This window comes from Microcebus murinus, chromosome 21 (genome assembly GCF_040939455.1).
Source record: "Microcebus murinus isolate Inina chromosome 21, M.murinus_Inina_mat1.0, whole genome shotgun sequence".
Taxonomy (NCBI): Eukaryota; Metazoa; Chordata; class Mammalia; order Primates; family Cheirogaleidae; genus Microcebus; species Microcebus murinus.
In genome coordinates, this window is record NC_134124.1 from 30957845 (window position 1) to 30977918 (window position 20074).

At 43.6% G+C, this 20074-nt stretch overlaps 1 protein-coding gene across 12 annotated transcripts in view; it reads left to right on the forward strand.

Annotated features, from left to right (window-relative positions):
* TENM2 (teneurin transmembrane protein 2) overlaps positions 1–20074 on the forward strand; it is a 1195335-nt gene that overhangs the window by 785829 nt on the left and 389432 nt on the right. Inside the window, exon 2 of one of the 12 annotated variants that reach the window (XM_075996273.1) lies at positions 3059–3363. The exons of 10 other annotated variants lie outside the window; for them this stretch is intronic. In XM_075996273.1, the coding sequence (XP_075852388.1) occupies positions 3276–3363 (88 nt within the window). In that variant the 5' untranslated portion in view covers positions 3059–3275. Of the gene's footprint in view, positions 1–3058; positions 3364–3388; positions 3995–20074 lie in introns of those variants that run through there. One more of the 12 variants, XM_075996275.1, reaches the window with a different exon arrangement.

The window sequence follows — 20074 nt, forward strand, 5'->3', positions numbered from 1 at the left end:
ATTAGAAGGTGATTAGCTATGATCTGTGCAGGGAACAAAGCAGGGCCGTGTTACAACTTGATCTGGCTGATGTGTTTCAGAGGGACTCATAATTCATGTTTCAACTGGAGAAATAGCTTCAGCGAATGATGCAACATATCATATTTTTGTTCAGGTGGTTTGACAGGAAGCAAAAGATAGAGTTGTTTGAAACTCTAATTGAGAAAAGCCCCTTAATGATGTTCACGCAATCCAGCTATTCATAAGGATATAGTGTGCCAATATTTTCTAGCAGGGAAAATGTTATGGAATCAGTTTTGTTTGAAGATTTATAATTTTGATAGCCTTTTTTAAATGTAAGCAAGAAGCATAATAAGTACTTCAAATATCTGCATGTTCAAGACCTATTGTGTTTGTTTATACAGAAAAGGGTGCAATTATCCATTACCTATATCATTAGAGAAAAGATATATGGAAAAAACTTCTATATTCTTTGAAGATACTTAAAAACTTATATGTGTAATGCTGTTATATGAAAAGGCAGCCTTTACACAATATAAATAGTGTGAAGTATTGTTTTTCTTATTAAAATTATTTAGAAATGGCTATCAAGACCCTTAGGTAGTAAGATGGCTTAACCGAAACTACAGAACCTCATTTATGGAGAACCTTAAAATCAAAATTGAAAACAATTGCTTTCTGGAAAAAAAATTGCGTTCAGCAGGAAGCTAAGTACTAGTCATGTATGCTCAGTGTTCAAACAAAGAAACTGGACTGAATTGAAGCCAACTCGTTGGATAGTGAAATGAAAATCTGGCTGCTAGTTCCACTGGTTTTACCTTCGACCTTGTGGGGGGATGGAAGGAGCACTTGATGGGGAGTCAGTTGTGTGGGTTCCAGCAATTGTGGGTGGCATGAAATTGAGTGAGTCCCAACTTACGAGTTGAAAACTTTGGAATCCCCTTATTAAAAAGGAAACTTTCACGATCCTCCTCTTCATACTCTCAGTTTTCTTGCTCTCTCTGGTTTTTATTGACGTCTCTGTCATGGGGTAACTCATCTGGATAAGTTTATTGAAGGCAAGTGATAGTGATGACTACAGCGCTTCACACACAGATTGTCAATAACGAGCTGATGGCCCGGGGGGCACTTAGAGGTGTGGTTCAGGTGTGTGTGAAGCGTCTCAGTGTAAGCTTTGCGCCATTTAGCTGATGACATTTTGAAAATTCATGACAGCCAAGGGTTATTATACGCTCACGAGATGCCAGGACCCAGAGAAGTACTTTACATTTCTCCCTGAATCCTCAAAATAATATGATCTCATTTCCCGTAGTTTCCAGTTGAGAAAAGTGAGGCTCAAGGAAGACGAACAATTTGTCCAAGGCCACAAGGGGGTACTCAAAGGATCCTTGTCAAGACTTTCAGCCTGAGGTCAGCTTTGAAGCTGATTGTGACTTAGTTATTGGAAGAATAAATAATAGTCTTGAATAATCTTCCACCCGAGGAATAGTCTCTGTTCTCATCTCACTCCAGTTAGTTGCTTCTAAGTCCTATTCAAGAAACATGACAAGATGGGTTGGATTCATTAGTGGAAAAGATGAGAGGAAACACTTCAAGCTGGGAGCACAGTTGTGTCCACATGTGGCCAGGGCCTCCTTAAGGGTCCAGTGTTCTGGATCTCAGGAGCCAATGTGCCAACTTAAAATCATCCCACAGGGCAATTTGTATCCTTTGCTTTTCCATTCATCTGATCCTTGGGTACCTGGCTTTATCACTGTGGGGTGTGAGTGTGTGTATGGGTATATGTGTTCTATTATGCTAGACCTCCCTGTGTCTATTATTGAGGAAGACGCTGCTTCTTCTAGCATTGGCCCACATTCTCATGCTTTGCCAATGTGGGCATCAGACAGTGGGGTTCCCCACCCCCAGGCTTTGCCCCACAGACCTGCACTGTGCTCTGTATCCGTTGCTTCCATCTCAGACAGCAATTTTCCTCCCAAGATATCTGAGTTGGGTTGGACTAAGTCATTGGAAGTGACAGTCGCTTTTAAAAAAAGAAAAAACTGGCAAAACACAGGAATGCACATTCTAGGGAAGCCTTTGAAAGAAGCAGGTTGCTCTTGCCTCCTTGTGTTCTTGGATGAGACAATTGACTCTCCCCAAGCTGACTTCTTGCTTAGATGAACTGACTTAACTGTGAGGTCCTGCCAAAGGTTGCTTCACTAAGCGGAGCCTGGGGCTTTCGCAAAGTGAAGTCACCTCTGCCTGCCAAGCGGGGACTCTCTGGCTAGACACCAGGGGAACTTCATGGCCTTCTAACTACTCCTCCAAAGGAGGAAGTCCCTGTCATCATCCTGCCTTCGCTGTGCCAGTGTACAGTTTGTTCTGCCTGTGGCTAACATGCCCGGCGTAGAATGTGCTGTCGAGCTTAACGAGAAGGGAAATGGTGGAATGAAACTTGGAGAATTGTTCGTTTTGCTGAAGAGAAGGCTTGAGGACAGAATCATCGCTCTACTTGGCTAAATCTGTGGTCTTCCCATCTAGTGCTGTGACTTCGATGGGGCACCAAGGAGCATTTTGTTGGGTGAGCGTAATTGTTCTTCATCCAGCTCGGAAGGTTAGCCAAGTCGCCAAATATCCCTTACTTCCCTTAACAGCCCATTCTAAATCAATCTTCCATGAATTCAGCAAAATGGTTTTCGGAGTGCCTCAACATTGCTACTTCATGTCAGTGTCCCCAGCCCGGGGTGGGGCACTCGAAGGGCATTTCCCAAACAGTCATGTGAACCTTCCTTCCTGCAGTGGCCCCTGCCGGTCCAGGGAGAGCCCTTTTCCCTGGTTTCACGTGCAATGTGGCCATATTCTGACGCTCTCTTGGCTTCCCATAGAGGAGTTGGGACATGCCTCGAAGTGTTTTTGTTTCCTCTGAAAGAGGTCGAATCGGGGAAGAGAGGGGGGAGAAATATAGGTGGGAACAGTTTAATTGTATCCATGAGGGTTCTTAGTAATCAGGATGCCAGTCTGTGTTTTCCAGAGCCTAGAGATGACATAAATAATGTAGCGTACTCGCTCTGTGCAGGCTTGCTGAGGAATGCTGATGGAGAAAAAGCCAAACTGGGATCTGAAGCTCCCGGCTCCCGGCACTGCCTTTAAAATCCTTTTATTGAGTAGTACTTCTGAAACTGCAGCCAGGGCCTTGGCGGGCTGTGCGTGCCGGGGAGAAGCCAACGGAGGAGGAATTTCAGAGGAGCCTGCCTCCCTTGGTCTTTGGAGAAGGACAATCTGGTGCCGTCTGGATGGTTCCAGCTAACGATTGGTTCATTTCATTTTGCGTTCCTAATCCCGCAAAGAACAGGACAGCTCTGTCAAGGCCCCGGAAGCCGGGTAAGTGTGCAGCTGTTGCTAACAAGATATGACTGGCACCTCAAACATAGTTAAAAGCATCTTGCTAGCCTTTTAGAGCCTCTTGCCTTAATGGGAAGAGCCAAATGAGCTTTTCGGGACAGCTAACCCCAAATGAAGTCCTGCAGCTTAAGCTCATTTAAAGGCGAAGTGTGCTTTGGGGAGCGGGAGAGGGACCACAAACGCCACAGTTCATTTGCAGGAAGGAAACAAATGTGTCTTCATGTGGGATTTGTACAGGAGGTCTGCCAAGCCAAATATCCAATTGAAGCATCTTCCAGATTTTGATTTACATTGTAACTTAAGCCTCGTCTTGGCCCCGAAAGATAGGAGTGAAGGAAAAGGTGGGGAGTGGGGGAATGGAAGAGAGAGGGATGTGAGAAATAATTCTCTGTTGTTGTTGACGTCAAGGGATAGACTCTGGGCATTCTGTAAAAGAGACAGCGATTCCTTTGCTTATACTCTGGTGGTTTAGAAAAGGACCTCAGGGAACATTTGTTTTGTTTTGTTTTGTTTTCCTTTTGATTAAGGCATTTGGGGTCTAGAAAAGAAGATTAAAGCAGGATCCGTTTAATTTATTTAGTTTGCCTCACAGACATGAAGCTTCAGAATGGTAAGTGTCAATTACTTTCCTACCGGTTTGGGTAACTAGCTGGGAGTGGATTCTTGCCGAGCTAGGATCCATTACCAAATCCGGGCTGTTTTATAGGTTTTGGCCAGCAAGAGAGAAGCTGGTGTGTCAACATAGCAAAACCACAGATGACAAGTGTGGTTGGAAGGGAAGGTTTTGTGTGACCTGCCCTCCTGGAGGGTAGCTCTGTCTGCTGTGCTGGTTTGATGATTATGGGAACTCATTTGGAAACCAGCTACAACCCACTTAAATTCACATGAAAAATGTAAAAATGATGTGATACTTTCATCGTGGAATAGGAGTCAGTTTTTCCCTTTTAATTTGCTACAGATTTGTTGTTCTGTTTTGTTTTTTTTTTTTCTCTCCATCTAAAAAGTATTTAATATCCTTCAAATGTCTTTTACGAAATAGTTCTTTGGAAATTTTGTTTGTCATGTGAGCTCATGGATGTATTAGTAAGAACTCTACAAGTCCCTGGTAACGATCTCATTGCACTGTTGAAAAAGGAGCACGTTTTTATGTGTTTCATTTCCTTCTCTCCCGACAGTGCCCGTGCTTTGTTTACCTGCTGCTTTAAATGGTTCCACTAAAACTTTTTATTCCACAGTCTCAAGCATCCAGAGTCTTCCTCTCTGCTTGTGCAGATACCTCCCCAAATCAGAGCTGTGGTTTTGTCTTGTTTTGTCTTCCCTGCCAAGTTCTGTCTTCATGGGTTAAGGACACAGAAGGGTTTTCTGTTTATGGCAGCAGGTGAGATTTAATCTTTAGTCTAAGGCTGGGGTCCCCGACTTCTGGGCCGCGGACCGGTACTAGTCCGAGTGACCTGTTAGGGACTGGGCCACAGAGCTCCACCACCTCTCCCGCCCCCAATCTGTGAAAAAAAAATGTCTTCCATGAAACTTAGGAACCAAGAGGTTGCCCAGTAGAAGGCAAGTGGTGGGTGAGCAAGGAAGCTTCTATATAGCTGGCCCCCATCTATCTCTGGCATCACTCACCCCTCTCCCATGGACAATTGTCTTCCAGGAAACCAGTCCCTGATGCTAAAAAGGTTGGGGACTGCTGGTCCAAGGGATCTGTTTGGACGGTTTCCCAGTAAGCCGTCAACATTTTCGAAATGTTGTAAACAGATGTAAACATCTGTAAAATGGGCTTGAGATTCGCTTAAAAACATAACACCTCTGCTCTTTGGAAGCCTCTCAGTCAAAATTGTGATTATTTGAAAGGAAAAAAAAATGCTTAGAGTATTAGGTAGGGGGGTTTTCTGCAAGCTGTTCTCTGTAGGACTGAGTTGAAAAATGTTTTAAGCATCCCCAAACTAGGTTGCTCATTGGTTCTTATTTGTAAGTACATGAGAAGAAAGTACCTTTTAACTGCAGGGAGAGATGCAATACTTCTAATAAACAAAACTTAGTTTTCATAACCTAAGAAGTGACCTGAAGGAATGTGAGGAATTGTTAGAAGGCTGCAGTTCTCGGGTGCAAAGTCACAGCTTCATGTTTAATTTAACAAAACATTAAACATTTCATGTTTAATTTAATGAAACATTAGAGCACTAGGATTTGTCACCTTCCTGACAGAATGTCAGAACTGTGAGATAGTTTCAGAATATATGTTCTTTCTACAAAATTCACATATGACACTGGAAATGTTTCACATCCAAGACCTAGGTTTTCTCTAGGGGTCCTTTTTCCGCCCCCTGTGATAAAAGGAGAAGCAAAAAAAGCAAGTAAAACAACAAAAACAACAACACATTAGGCATGCACTACTAGTTTAGCTAATTTTAGGGGGACTATTAGTAGGCATTTAGGCAAATCTATTAACATTTAGCATCAGCACAAATGCAATTGCACTTCTACTTTTTGTGCTTCTGACAAAATAAGAACAAGGATCTTCAGGACAAGAAAAGGATGGACCTTGGAACCATTTTTTAGGTGGTAAACTTTTCATGAAACCCGTTTGGATCTTTTAATGAACTATTTAAGGGGGTTGGGTGAGATCTTTGGAAAAAATTAAGGAAATGTATCAGTTTGATAAAGATTATTACGACGTGAAAGAGGCAGCCCTTTGTACTGCCTCGCTTGCCAGATTTTTTTCTTAGTCTGGAAAATGTGGCTGGAGGTTGATAGTGCTACTTTGCCTTTGGCTTGTAACAGAAAATTTCCCTTTTTGTATTTCAAAGTGCTGAAATAGAGATAAGCCCTACCTCTCTGTCCATATTTTGCAGATTGGTGGGGCTCTATTTTCACGTGATGCTTAGAATGGTTAGCTCCTTTCGATGAAAAACAAAAATTTATGTTTGAGCAATGAAGGCAATTACTAATTCATAAAACATGCATGTATGTGTGCACATATGTGTTTGTACATGTATTACACACACACATACACGCAATGTACAAGCATACAAAGGGCCACCAGATTCTGCCTGCTCTCCTGCACCATTTCTGGAATGCCGTGTAAAACACAACAGAAATTTATTTTATGCAAGTGCAGGATTTTGCGATGACAGGAGTGCAAATACCTCTTCGTGATGTTATATACTCAGCCCAAACGTGCGGCTTCCTTGTGTACCTTGAAGTGGCTGAGACCAGATGCTTCAGAGAGAGATGTCATGTTCGTGCAATTCCGAGGAGCATATGGCAAGAGAAAAATCATTGTGACAGTTACTGACCTGAAGAGCAAGTAGCTTTTTTAACCTTTAAAAAAATTTTTTTAACCCTATCCTAAGTAGCTGCAGATACTTTATTTAGAATGATTTTCTGATTCTCCTGTATGTTGCATTCTGGGGGGGAAAAATGCAAAAGAGTGGCCTGGATTCCAAGAGGGCCTTATTTCTGTAGATGGGGTACAGGGACAATGGGAAAGCCACTCTGGCCATGGTGGATGGATGGCAGGCTCCCACTCACTGGCTATTCTTGGGGACATTAAACTCATTCCACATCCTGTGGGTCGGAGGGCTAAGCTCCAGCCAGGTGCCATCCAGCTTCACTGGGACAGGCTTGCGACACCTCCCCTGCTGTCCCCAACTCAGCTGAGCAGGATCCAGCAAAGCTCACCCCCTGTGTGCTGACTCTGGACACCAGAGCCACGCCCCACTGCCCTTGAGCATCATTTGCACCCTTTGTGACCCCTCATTGGCCACCATCCTGACCCCAGGTGGCACAGAAGTGACAGAGGTTGTCAAGGAAGTCTGTTCACTTCAGAAGGCCTCTTTTGAACCCCATCTATGTGCCTGACACTCTGATAGACCCTGTGACATGTGCCTTCCTGCCCAGCAAGGAGCCCCTAGTGTAATGAGGAGACCTGTGAACAAAAATGCAGCGAAGCATTGTCATCAGTACCACGAGGGCTAAGACAGGAAAGCCTTGCGTGGCCACAGGAACCATATGGCTACTGAGGAGAGAGCAGACAGTCCTCAGAGAGGAGGTCAGGAAACGCTTCATAGAAGCAGTTCATCAAGAGCAGTAGCCTGGAAGGTTCTCCTGGAAGACACAGGACAGGACCTTCCATGCCCGGAGCGTGGCAGACGCTTAGCAGATCAGCGAACTTCAGGTACTGGGCTTAGTAAGGTCGGCACCCAGGACACGAGGAAGGCATACGATTGTGCTAGAAAGATAAGCAGAGTGTCATGATGAATGACTCTCCATACCGTCAAGTGTGAGTCCTGTCTTACCTACCACATTCTCAAGAAGTCTAAAGCAGCCAGACAGCTCATAGCCTAAGCAAAGCAAGGGCTGAGCGTATCAGAAAACAGCAGTACGGGGGGGTTTATGTGAAAACAACACACACACGGAAGTGCTGGCTACCCCTCTGTGAGACAAACTAACCACCCGTGAATGTCCCAGATGGAGCCTGGGGACTTCTACTTGGCCACCTCTGCAAATAGGCAGCAGGCGCCTGGGGAGGGAGCTCATCCTACCACTAACTTGCTTCAGATCCGGACTGATTTTAGAGTCAAGCTTTTCCAAACGCAGAAATAGTGTGTGTAAAGACAAATTCTCCAGCGTCCAGATTAGGAAATCTGGTTGGGAAGGGAGAAAATATAATGTTCAGATTATAATCTGAAAATATAACAGAAAATGTTCCTGTTTCTATCTGGATTTATATTGGCATGAATTTATGTCATGGTGAGTGTGTTCGGATTCCTTCACATAGTCGAAGCTTCTGGAGGTGGAATCAGAAATGCAGGTGCAAATTGCTGACTCTGCAGATAAAGACACGCAAAATGCAGCCCATCTCAGCTACAAAATACTTGTTGCATAGTCCATGCAGCGTGTGATTAGGGGTGCATGGGGGGTGGAGGGTTTCTTGGGGTTTTTTATTTTTGAATTTTTTCACCAGCCATTCAACTTTTTGCCATATGGCGATGGCAGGGTTGCCCCCACTGCTGTGAGAGGACCCTAGTGGGTTCCACGCGTGGATTTTGAGAGTGCAGACCCACTCAGTGTTTACTTGGAATGGCAGAAGGGAGCTGAGGATGATGAAGGAGCCATCACCTTTTAATCTCCATCTCCTAGACCTAGATTCATCTGCTACCATCTGACCCTCCTCTGGCTCCAGGCAGGGTGGTCTGTCTACAGCATCTCTGGGGTAAATGGTCAGAAGGATGTGACCCGTTATCCCATTGGCTCTGCCCTCCCAAATTTCTCCCTTGGGAGTTAGGTGCCTGGCCAGCCATGGGAAAGCTGGGATTGGGCCTGGCTGCCCTGCTGGTGTTGGGTCCGAGTGCTGGGCATTTAGCATTTGGTGGAATGACTGAGCTCTCAGTGTCCTGATTTATCCATCTGAACAGTGGAGGGTTAGACTTCCTGACTCTATGGGAATAATGTTAATGATGATTAAAAAAAAAACTGTGGCCAAGCTATCAGCTCAAACCACAATTCCACGAACATGCCACGCTTTCCATGCATTCTCCAGGCTCCTGCGCTGGGGCTCACGGTTGCTTCTCAGTGCTTGCTCCTTCCTGCAGCCCTCGTCATCGCCTACCTGCTGGCAGCATGGCCAGGCACGTCCTGTGCCTGCTCCTTCCTCTGCACCCCACGCTGATCCAGGTGCAGAACTCGGCCCTTTTCCCCTAGCATGTGCAAAAAACAAACAAACAAAGCAGCAAACACAAACCCACGGACAGCAAAATCACCCACCCGAGACCTAGTGTGGAGCAGACTTTACTGAAAGTGTGGAGAAAAGGAAGAGTTCGTTATATGCCAGCAATAAAATGAACCTTAAGTGGAATAGTTGGCACCTCTGTTCGTAAACGCTCCCTGGGCCAGTGCTGCGCACTTGGGACCCCAGCTCCCTGCCAAGGTCCCTGCTGCGTCCCTCTCTCTTCTGATTGGCCAGAAATGCAAGTCCATCCCATCGATGCGTGCAGAGCAGCTAGGCACTCCCCACCCCCGCCCCCAAAGTCAGTGTCCTTGCCAGGACACCCGGCTGTCCCCTTCCTCGACAGTCGCCTCAACAGACTCTGCAAGAGGAAGGCTACCGTATAGAAATTTATTTCCCCACAGATACGAATAGTACCGTTTCCCACCACCAGCCTTCAAGCCTGGAAGGGAAAAGTTGTTACACTTTTGTTTAAGTAACAGTTTTCTGACACATAATACTTTATTATGTATTTCATTATGCTTTTTGATGTCCTTCCCACACGGATGATTGATTGATTGATCGATTGATCGAGGGATCGATGAAAGAGCCAGTGTGGCCAAAGGTCACGCGAGCACCAACTCTGGCGCTCTGCTGCTGACTAGCTGTGTGAGTCCGAGCAAGTGACTTGAGTTCTGTGATCTTCAGGTAAATGAGGGACAGTCACGGTACCCCCCGATAGGCTTGTTATGTGGTTAAGTGAGACCATGCGTGTGAAGGTGCTCATCTTACAACCTGGCACAAGCAGTTGTTAATTTCCTTTGTCTATACTCAATGCCAGTATTGTATTTTGATACAAATTTTATGATGGGATTTTCCCTCTATTTCCAAAATAATTTCAGTTTAAATTGATAGGATGCTGGAATTCTGGCATAGGCCAGATCACACCTCATCTCACCGTGTAGAAATTGACTTTGGATCCACCCTCCATCCTCAAGATCATTGGGGCTGCGTGGCCTGTAGCCTTCCCCTAACCAGCCTTTCAGTTTAGCATTTGTTTCTCTGTAGTGACCTCCCCTCCCCACTGCTCTTTTAACCAGACTGCCAACAAACCCGAGCCGGTTCACAATAACTCGCATTAGCAGAACTTTTTTCCAAAAACAATCACTCGGAATAGATGCTCTCGTCTTCAGTGGAACCAAACCCAATTCTTACCTCTCAGTTTCAGGCCTCAGAGAGTGGGGCCAGTGGTGGACAAGGAACAATTATTGTAACTAAATTTTAATCCACTGTTTCAGTAACAATATTGAATTAAAAAGTTACTAGCTACTAGTTAGAGCATGGCTTCGCTCCTACACGGGCAAATCAGTCATTCTATGGTGATTAACATCTATTCAGAACAGAGAATGTATTATGGGTACTAAATTATCATAGGAATTAATGCAGTCTTTTTAAAGGGCTTAAAATATGTTAATAAATACAGTATTCCAGCACCTGCAGCTCAAGGAACCAAAGTCATTAAAGATGGATATAATTATATTTATTATTGCAAGGATCTAGGTGAGGGGGGGAACAGTTTAATGAGCATGAATGAAACAAGGGTTCTTTACTTAAAACTTCATACCTAAAGAAACTGTTCCTTTTAAGGAGTTGAGTTATTTCATGAAACCGTTGAATGAAAGAACTAGACAAAAAGTAACATGTGGGTATAATTTCCCAAGGTCTGGGCAGGGAACTTCAGATATCCCCAAATCCTCCACCTTCTTCCCATTGAACTTAGCATGGGATTCCCCTGTCCCCGCTGTGCCTGGCAGAGCCACTGCACCGTGACACCTGCCACTTTACCAACTTGCCACTGGGGCTCCACCACAGGGCCACACCCTCCTTGCAGTTTCTCAAACAAACACACCCAGCTCTTTCCCACCCCAGGGCCTTGGCACATATTTTTGCAACCGAATGGCATTTATTCTGCAACCACTTTGATAGCACTTTGCCAGGCCTTGTCCTAAACAAATGTTAATAATTAGCTAATTTAATCCTCGCCTCCCGACAGCCTGGTAGATTGGATCCCACTCTCATCCCTATTTTATGGATGTGGGAAAGGAGTCAGAGAGCAGGGAAGGGGCTTGCCCTGGGCCCTGCTGATTTGAAGTCCTGCTATTCACTGCAAAGTTCTGCTGCCTCTTTGGGGGATCAGCTGCATGCCACCATCCCTCAGATCTCAGCTCAATTGCTCTTCCCCACCAGTTACCTACACTCCCCCTCCACTACAATTTCTCCCCATCACGTCCAGCTTATCCTCTGCAGCACCTATTAGCACAATTTAAAACGATTGTTTGTACATGTATTTTTGGTTGTCATTGCCTTTCTTTTGCACTGTGACCACGCCCGTGAAAGCAGCCAGTGTTTTTGTTTGACCCTCTGTGCTACACCCCCAGCTCCATTAAAGTAACTGATGCACAATAAATACCAAATACATATTTGTTTAATAAGTTTTTGAACTCATTCACCATTTCACCATTTGCTGTCTGTAGCCAGAATAAATGATATCTTTCATCTATTTACATACATAGGCCAAAAAAAATCATATATATTTTTTGAATGACCTGATGGAGAAAATATTAATATAATTTTATTAGCAAAAGTGATCCTCCTTCACGCCTGTAATCCTAGTACTCTGGGAAGCCGAGGCAGGCGGATTGCTCTAGGTCGGGAGTTCGAAACCAGCCTGAGCAAGAGCGAGACCCCGTCTCTACTAAAAGTAGAAAGAAATTAATTGGTCAACTAATATATGTAGAAAAAATTAGCCGGGCAGGTGGCGCATGCCTGTAGTCCCAGCTACTCAGGAGGCTGAGGCAGGAGGATTGCTTGAGCCCAGGAGTTTGAGGTTGCTGTGAGCTAGGCTGATGCCACGGCACTCACTCTAGCCTGGGCAACAAAGCGAGACTCTGTCTCAAAAAAAAAAAAAAAAGATTAGGACAGGTGCAAGAGCAAAACCTAGTGCTCTGGCTTGAGGTCAAAGTTGTTTCTGTCCATCTGCCTTGCTTGTACAGTCGCCGGTGCCGATAGCATCTGCAGAATCCCATCAGAAACACAGAGGAGTTTTTTTCAGACCAACTCTTGCTGCTACTGAGAATGTTGTGCTTGGCAGGTTGGGAGCAGTGGATTGAAGCGCTCTTATTTTCTTAAATCTTGGGGGTGTTCGAGGTGAAAATTAACTGCCTCTCCTCGTGGTGGAATGCATTCGAAATGCTATTTCCTGTTAGGAGGTAGAAGAAGAAAAAGAAACAAACACTCATAGTGTGGAATTAAAAAATGGAGGTCCCAGAGCTACACGTCCTACCTACAGTGAGGCAAAAGTGAGGCACCAGCCTTAGAGAGACTTCCTCATTTTCCTGGTTTTTCAGCTTGTGGAGGATACATTCAGGCTACTAAAATCCCCAGCCTGTAACTCTTTTACCATGTAAGAGACGTGAACCACATTGAGCATCTCATTAAAGTTTGGGGCTCTATGCCCAGAGAAAAAGAATGTGTGCAAACATGAAACAATTTGCAAATTGTTTCAGGGAGCCTGGTTACACCTTTTTGTCCATTTTGCAGATCTCTAGAGGCCCATAAATTTCAGTTTAAGAAGCCATGGTATCATATAGCACAAGGTAATATTAGTTAATTATAATAGCTAATATTTATTAAGCTCTTATTATTTGTCAGACACCTGATACATCCATAATAATTAGATATATTTTCAATATAGCAATTGTTCCCCTTTTGCAGATGAGAAAACTGAGTCTCACTCAAAAAAGCTAAATAAACCTGAAAGTATTGGAGCCTGTATTAGAATCCAGGTGATCTGTGCTAAAACCTCACAAAGGCAGACATAGAATAGACCTTCACTGGCTTGCATGTGATGCCATAATGAATCCCAAGGTGGCAAAGAGAAGCTAAACAGAACACCTTCAGGGTGGCAGTGAAGGCCACACAGGGCTAATGACTCCATATTCCAGGACTTTCAACAATTTGCAGAGAGGCAGTTGGGATGGTCTCAGGATACGTCTTCTGTCCAAGAATTGCCCTCTATTCTCCTACGTATTGGGGGACTGGAAAACATTCTATGCAAGTGGCTTCACATCCCTAACCCACCGGGCTGGTGCTGGCAGTCCTTGCGGTTTACTGAGCCCATATTCAGAATACTTTCAATTTAAGAATGTCTATCATCAAATGGACCAATAGATCCTATCGGAATGGGAAACCATTTTAGGAATATCCAGAATTAACTGATTTGTTAACACATTTTATAAAAGGATACTAGTGTGTTTAATTATTTCTTTTATTCCTTGAGAGAATAAACAGAACCTATTAAAAGTTGTTTAAGAATGTTCTTTCGATCACTTTTTTCTTCTTCTTCTTTCTTTTTTAAAGGAAGTCATTTTTACTTAGGGATAGGACTTATTTATCAAGTTAAAATGGATAACTTTATCAGGGTTGAATATCTCTAAATGTTTCCTTTGTTATTCATTAGACTTTATTATTTATCTTGTAATTAATATCCTAAGTACCTTCTTGGTTCTAGGGCCCTGACTGCGAACTGAGAATAATGAAGGGAATCATTACTGGCTTCAAGGAGCGTACAGTCTAGCAGAAGAGCAGGATGCAGAAACGAATCTGTATCATGTACTTTGGGGTATGGTGCAGGAGGCAGGCGGTGGGTGCAGTAGGCAGACAAAAAGAGAGTGGTCGGCTCAAGTTCAAAAGTTTAGGACTGGCTGCAAGGGTAGACTCAGAAAAGCAGTTAAGAAAACTGCATTCCTTAGAATAAGGGTTCTCAGACTTGAGTGGACATCAGAATCCTCTAGAGGGCTTATTAATTACACACATTGGTGGGTCTTAAGCCCAGTTTCTGACTCAGTTTGTCCAGAATGTGTCCTGAAATTTGCATTTCTAACAAGTTCTCAGAGGGTGGTGATGCCACTGGTTCACTCTGGGGACCGCTGTTCTAGTTTCCCAGGAGAAAGATAATACAGAAAATGTTCATGTTGTTCCTAGCTTTTTATCCCCTTAATTTTAAAATAGTTAATTTCACCCTCTGTTCTTGCTTTATGTTGTGAATTTGCTTATAAATATTCGGGAGTCTGATCTCTTTTTACCAAGTGTAGATTTGTGTTTTTCTGCAGGCTTTCTTTTTTTTCCTCCTCCTCCTCTTCTTCTCTCTCACCTCCTCCCCCTCCTATCCTTTTCCCTTCTCCCTCCCCTCCCCCTTCTTCTTCTTCTTCATACCTAACTATGATCTCTGATGACATGATGAAATGACAGAGTACTAAGAAAACTGATCTGCTACTCATACGAATTACGAGTTGTAGAAATTTTTGTAAATGTGGATCTGTGATGATGAGTTTAGTTGGAAGCCAACACTGTGGTCAGCATTGTCCCTCACGATTCATCATATCTCACAAAACACTCTAGATCAATGGGTGGACAATGAATTAAATAAACAAAGTAGCCAAACAGAAGATCCACTCCTACATATCCAGGGATCCTCTTGGGGCTTACAGGACCCGTGTTCTCGTCCTAGTGGAGCGAAGAAGAGCAAGTCTGGAAAGAAGGGGTTGCCAAGCAAGCCTAAATCCATTGCAAAACCGTTAATTGCTGTACTTTACATTACTGCGGCCTTTTCATAAACATTCACATTTCTGACCAAATGCAACGGAAAGTATGAACTCATGTCAGAAAACAATACCAAGTTCCTGCTTAATGACTCTTTCTCTTTTCCTTTATTCTTGTGGTCCATTTTGCGCAGGAAATAAGAACCTTGCGGACAGAAAGATCATCGCTTGTTAGTCCTTTTACAGCAATTTTCCCAACAGTTCTTTCAGCTCTAAATGCTTTTAAGCATCTGTCGGTACCGTCTAATAGCCTTAATGGGAGGGGAAAACAACAACAACAATGACAACTATTTGCTGCATAGGAATGAATTGAGTGAGTGGCTCTCTTCCTCCTGCACCGCAGTGAAAATGACAGTCCTGTCCATATGTGGATTCCCACATGCAGCTGTGCAGTTATTCTTTGCACTTAGACCTTAAGTTGTCTGTAATTTTTATGTGTGTAGGAATGATGCCAATTGAGAGGGAGAATGGACCAAAAGAAATATTTAGCATCTCTGAGATGAGACAAGTCAATAAACAGCTTGATTACTAATTCATTCAGGAACAAAAATAATGGCTTTCTAAACTGAAACGACCAAATCCAATAACTAACTGTTTGTCGGGGCAGTAATAATGGTATTTGTATCTCTTTTAATTGGCTTTAACCTTTCCCTTCATGTGTGCAGTATTAAAAAATTAAAGAGGAAAGTATTTAGAGGCATAGATTTACAGCACTGTGCGGATTACATGCTTTTAATGAGGTCAGGACAATAAAGCATTCTGAGCACAACCTGCTGCCCAGTGATGAATTTCTCCCTCTCACAATAGATAGACTGTAGCGAGGGTGCGCGCACACACACGCTCGCAGGACCACAGGCTTGGCTGTGCGGGCCAAGTGAAAGGTTCCCAGCTCTGCTGTTGAGCTAGCACAGGATGTTCCCAGTTGCAATGAGCATAAAGAGGTTTTCAAAATACAGAGCTGTAATATTTTATGTGAAAAAGAGGAGAGTTGCAGAACAAAAGCACGATGTTTATGTAAGATGTTAATTCAGTTGTCTGTATATGTAAGGGTATACATGCCAGTGTGGGTGGATGAATGGATGTAAGGGAGGGAGGAAGGGAGGGAGGAAGGAGGGAGGGAAGGAAGGAAGGAAGGAAGGAAGGAAGGAAGGAAGGAAGGAAGGAAGGAAGGAAGGTGGGAGGGAAGGAAGGAAGGAAGGAAGGAGGGAGGGAGGGAAGGAAGGAAGGAAGGAAGGAAGGAAGGAAGGAAGGAAGGAAGGAAGGAAGGAGGGAGGGAGGGAGGGAGGGAGGGAGGGAGAGAGGGAGGGAGGGAGGGAAGGAAGGAAGAAGGGAAGGAAGGAAGGAAGGAAGGAAGGAAGGAAGGAAGGAAGGAGGGAGGGAGGGAGGGAGGGAGGGAGGGAGGGGGGAGGGAGGGAGGGAGGGAGGGAGGGAGGGAGGGAGGGAGGGAGGGAGGGAGGGAGGGAAGGAAGGAAGAAGGGAAGGAAGGAAGGAAGGAAGGAGGGAGGGAGGGAGGGAGGGAGGGAGGAAGGAAGGAAGGAAGGAAGGAAGGAAGGAAGGAAGGAAGGAAGGTGGGAGGGAAGGAAGGAAGGAAGGAAGGAGGGAGGGAGGGAGGGAGGGAGGGAGGGAGGGAAGGAAGGAAGGAAGGAAGGAAGGAAGGAAGGAAGGAAGGAAGGAAGGAAGGAAGGAAGAAGGGAAGGAAGGAGGGAAGGAAGGAAGGAAGGAAGGAAGGAAGAAGGGAAGGAAGGAGGGAAGGAAGGAAGGAAGGAAAGAAGGAAGCAAGGAAGAAAGGAAGGAGAAAAAGAAAGAAGGAAGGAAAGTAAGGGAGGGAGGGAGTAAGAAAAAGAGGCAGAAATATAGATAATTCGGGAGGATCCGCACTGTGGTGTGCTAGAGCCAGTTTGCACTGGCTGGTAAAGGCTTATTATGCAATATGCTTTCTCAATTCCCTCATCTTCTTAACTTTAGATTGTAGATTGTGAGAGTATTTACTCCATAGACATCAGCAAATGCTACAAATCAGGGCTTTTTCTCTTCTGGAGAAGCAGTTGCTAAGCGTTTCTCAGCACATCACTGGACACATACCAAATCGTGCAGAGTGGCTATATCTAGAGAGAAAGTTTACTAGCAAAAGGAAAGGTAAACGGAATAAGAGGGTTGGGTAGGGGAAACAGGATGTTTTTTCTCTTTATTTTATAGATTTCTTTATTATTTGAAATTTTTATTAAGCATTATTTAATTTATAATGAAAACAAACATTTTACCTTATTAAAATTAGTCCACAAACATCATTAAAACTTTTTAAAATAGTAGTAGAATCAATCCCTTTTACTTTATGAATCAGGTACAAATCATTTGTACAAGGAAAAAAAGATTTAGACAAGTGATAGAATCAAATGGTCAAAGAGACTTAAGACTCAGCCGGAAGTGTGTTCTTTGATGGTGAAAACGTCCTCAATCTTCTAGAGCAAAAAACAGGGTTGGGGGGGTAACATAGATCAGTCCAGAAGAGTGGAATGTTTGCAGTCAAATCCCATCCTATAGCAAATTCTAGTGAAGAAAGTCACATGGTTCCTGCGAAGCTCATCTCCTCATGCTCATTGGATGGCCAACCTTATTGCAGTCTTTGCCTAACCAGCAGCCTAGAGCTGGCAGTGTGAAACGTCTCTAATGAAGAGGAAAGCATGCCACTCCAGATAATAGGGCCACATTCCACCGAAAATGCCTCATCCTTGTCGGCCAGCCAGTCTATCGGCCAGCCAGTCTATTGCCAAGTGAAAAAATGTTGACACTTCCTTTTTGCCACTTTGAGATGCTCCCATCTCAAATTAGCCTCAAATGGGGGCAGAGTAAAGAAGGTTTGCTGTTTCCTCCTCCTTTCCAAGTCCTTGTCACTTATCTCAGATATTCTGTTTCCATGACAGCCACCAACTCCAGGTGATATTCTGCTTGTGACCTAATTGTTCTCCTTTCCTATAAACTCTTGTAAATGAAAGGCCCATGCCTGAACTGTTAATGAAAACAGGGGCTTGATTTTACAAACATCCATCCATTCATTCATTCATTCATTCATTCATTCAACAAATACCTCTAGACATCAGGCCCTGGGTTAGATATGGGGATACGGTAGTAAACATATCAGACAAGGACCTTGCTTTCATGGAGCTGACATTCCAGTAGGTGAACCAAACATAAAGAGGTAAAGCAATTAAAAATATCAGAATGTGAGTAGCATTTGAAAAAGATGAAATTGAGGGATGTGACAGAGAGGAACCAGTGCTTTGCATCTCTGTTTTAGAGAGGCTAGAAGGGGTAACATATCTCAGGAGGCAAACTTTGAACTGAGATGTGAATGACAGGAAGAAGCCAGCCATGTGTAGATCTTATTACATAATGAATGTCCTAAATGCTCTTTATGGGGATTTTTCTGCATCCACTGAGACGTTTTAAGACACAGTCCAATGAGGTACAGACAGTAGATGCTTTCTTTCTTTCTTTCTTTCATGATGACTATTTCAAAGCAAGCTTAGGCAGTCTTCACTGCTTACAAGTACTTTTGAAAAATGTTCAAAATTGAGATCAGTTGTGTATTTGTAGCGATTTCATGAGCTTAAATGCCTCTGAGGTTGTTTATTGGTCAGTGTTATGAATAGCGTCATTTTTGGGAAAGAAAGAAAAATAGGACAGTCATAAATTCAACTGTCATAAACTGTGACATCTCACAGCTATGTCTGTATAATTTCAACCAAAAGACAGTGGGTTGGAGAGAAAGGTATTATAGACTTCGGATAAAGAAATATCTGGGTTCAAATCCCAGCACTGCCACTTAGTGTCACCCTGGGCATAGTAGTTGACCCCCTCTGAGCATTCAGTACCCTCAACTGTGGTGGGGTATAAAAAAGTGGGGGGGGGGTATAAAAACATCCACATCGCAGGGTAATGGTGAAAATTAAATTAAATAAGGTCATATCTATAAAAGTGCCTGGCTCAGAGTAGCCTAGAACATCCTCTTAAAGAAGTTTCTGAAAGTGTGGCCTAACTGTGACTCACCAGAGTGAGACTAGCATTGCACAGGGACAAGGAAAATTCTTTGGTCTTTGCTTCAGTCTTTGTGTTGAGTGCAGAGCTGCAATTTGGGACTTGAAGTTGCAGCAAAGGTTTTCTGATTGGGCAGGAAAACTGAGACTGCAGCTGTCATTCTTTTAGTGTGATCCATACCAGAAGACAAAAGAGGCATTATCTGGTGAGTTCTCAGCGGGAGATAAACCCATACATTTAATCCTGTACTTATTTAGGAGTTGCCCTCTATCCTTCCCCTACCCCCTTCTCCTTCCCTCTTGCTTCTTTTAGTCTTTGTGTGTGTGTGGTTCTCCCTGGGACACCAGAAATAAAGCTTAGAACCAACTGGACAGAGTCCTCAAATCACATCACACATGCAGTGCAATTTATGCAGCAAACTGCATTGCCTGAGAATAGAATTGTGAGGATGTGCACGAAGGCTGACGGAATTCCTAGGGGTAATGAAAGCTGTGTATGAATATAAAAATTGCAAAAAATCAAAAAACCTTGGAAAGATAAACATGGCCAAAGAAGCAAGATAATGTTTTTATGTTTTCACCTTTAATTGACTAAAAATATCAATACAACATATTCCTTGGACAATCTCCCCAACTCCCCTCCCCTTTTTAATAGAGACAGGGAGGTGGTTGGGAGGAAGAACACTCACTGAATTGGTAAAACAATGGTTACCCCTGGGAACTACAAGTAGAGGGCTAGAAAGGGCTGTGTTGTTTTTATACACATCCACATTGTTTGGTTGTGTTTTGAACCAGCCTACACTACATTTTTAAATGAAGAATACACCTTTTTTAAAACTGTTGAGGGAGAGGGAAGAAAGAGTTACTTTCTATACAAGATAGCTGCGTTGTTTTTAAGTTTTATTAACAAGTGACAATTACTTTTTTATGATACATTTAAGATAGTGAATTATGAATGACTGAAAATCCCCTCCAGCCTAATTGAGAACCATTATGTCTGGTAATTGCCACTGATTTCTGCAAACAGTCATTTTTCTCTGGCCTATTAACATAATTTAAATTTTTAATTGCCCTTCATAATTGTCTATTGGAGTTAACAAACAGTCCCATTCACCAAAGGGTTTCCGAACAGGACTTACCCCCAGGGAACTCACACTGGAAATATCTAAGACCACTTAGGACACTATTAGGACATTGTGGATGGTCAAGTTGAGGTGGCACTGTGACAAATGTGACATCATTTTAAGGACCCACCCAGCTATGGGATAATATATGTTTGGACTCCTGCA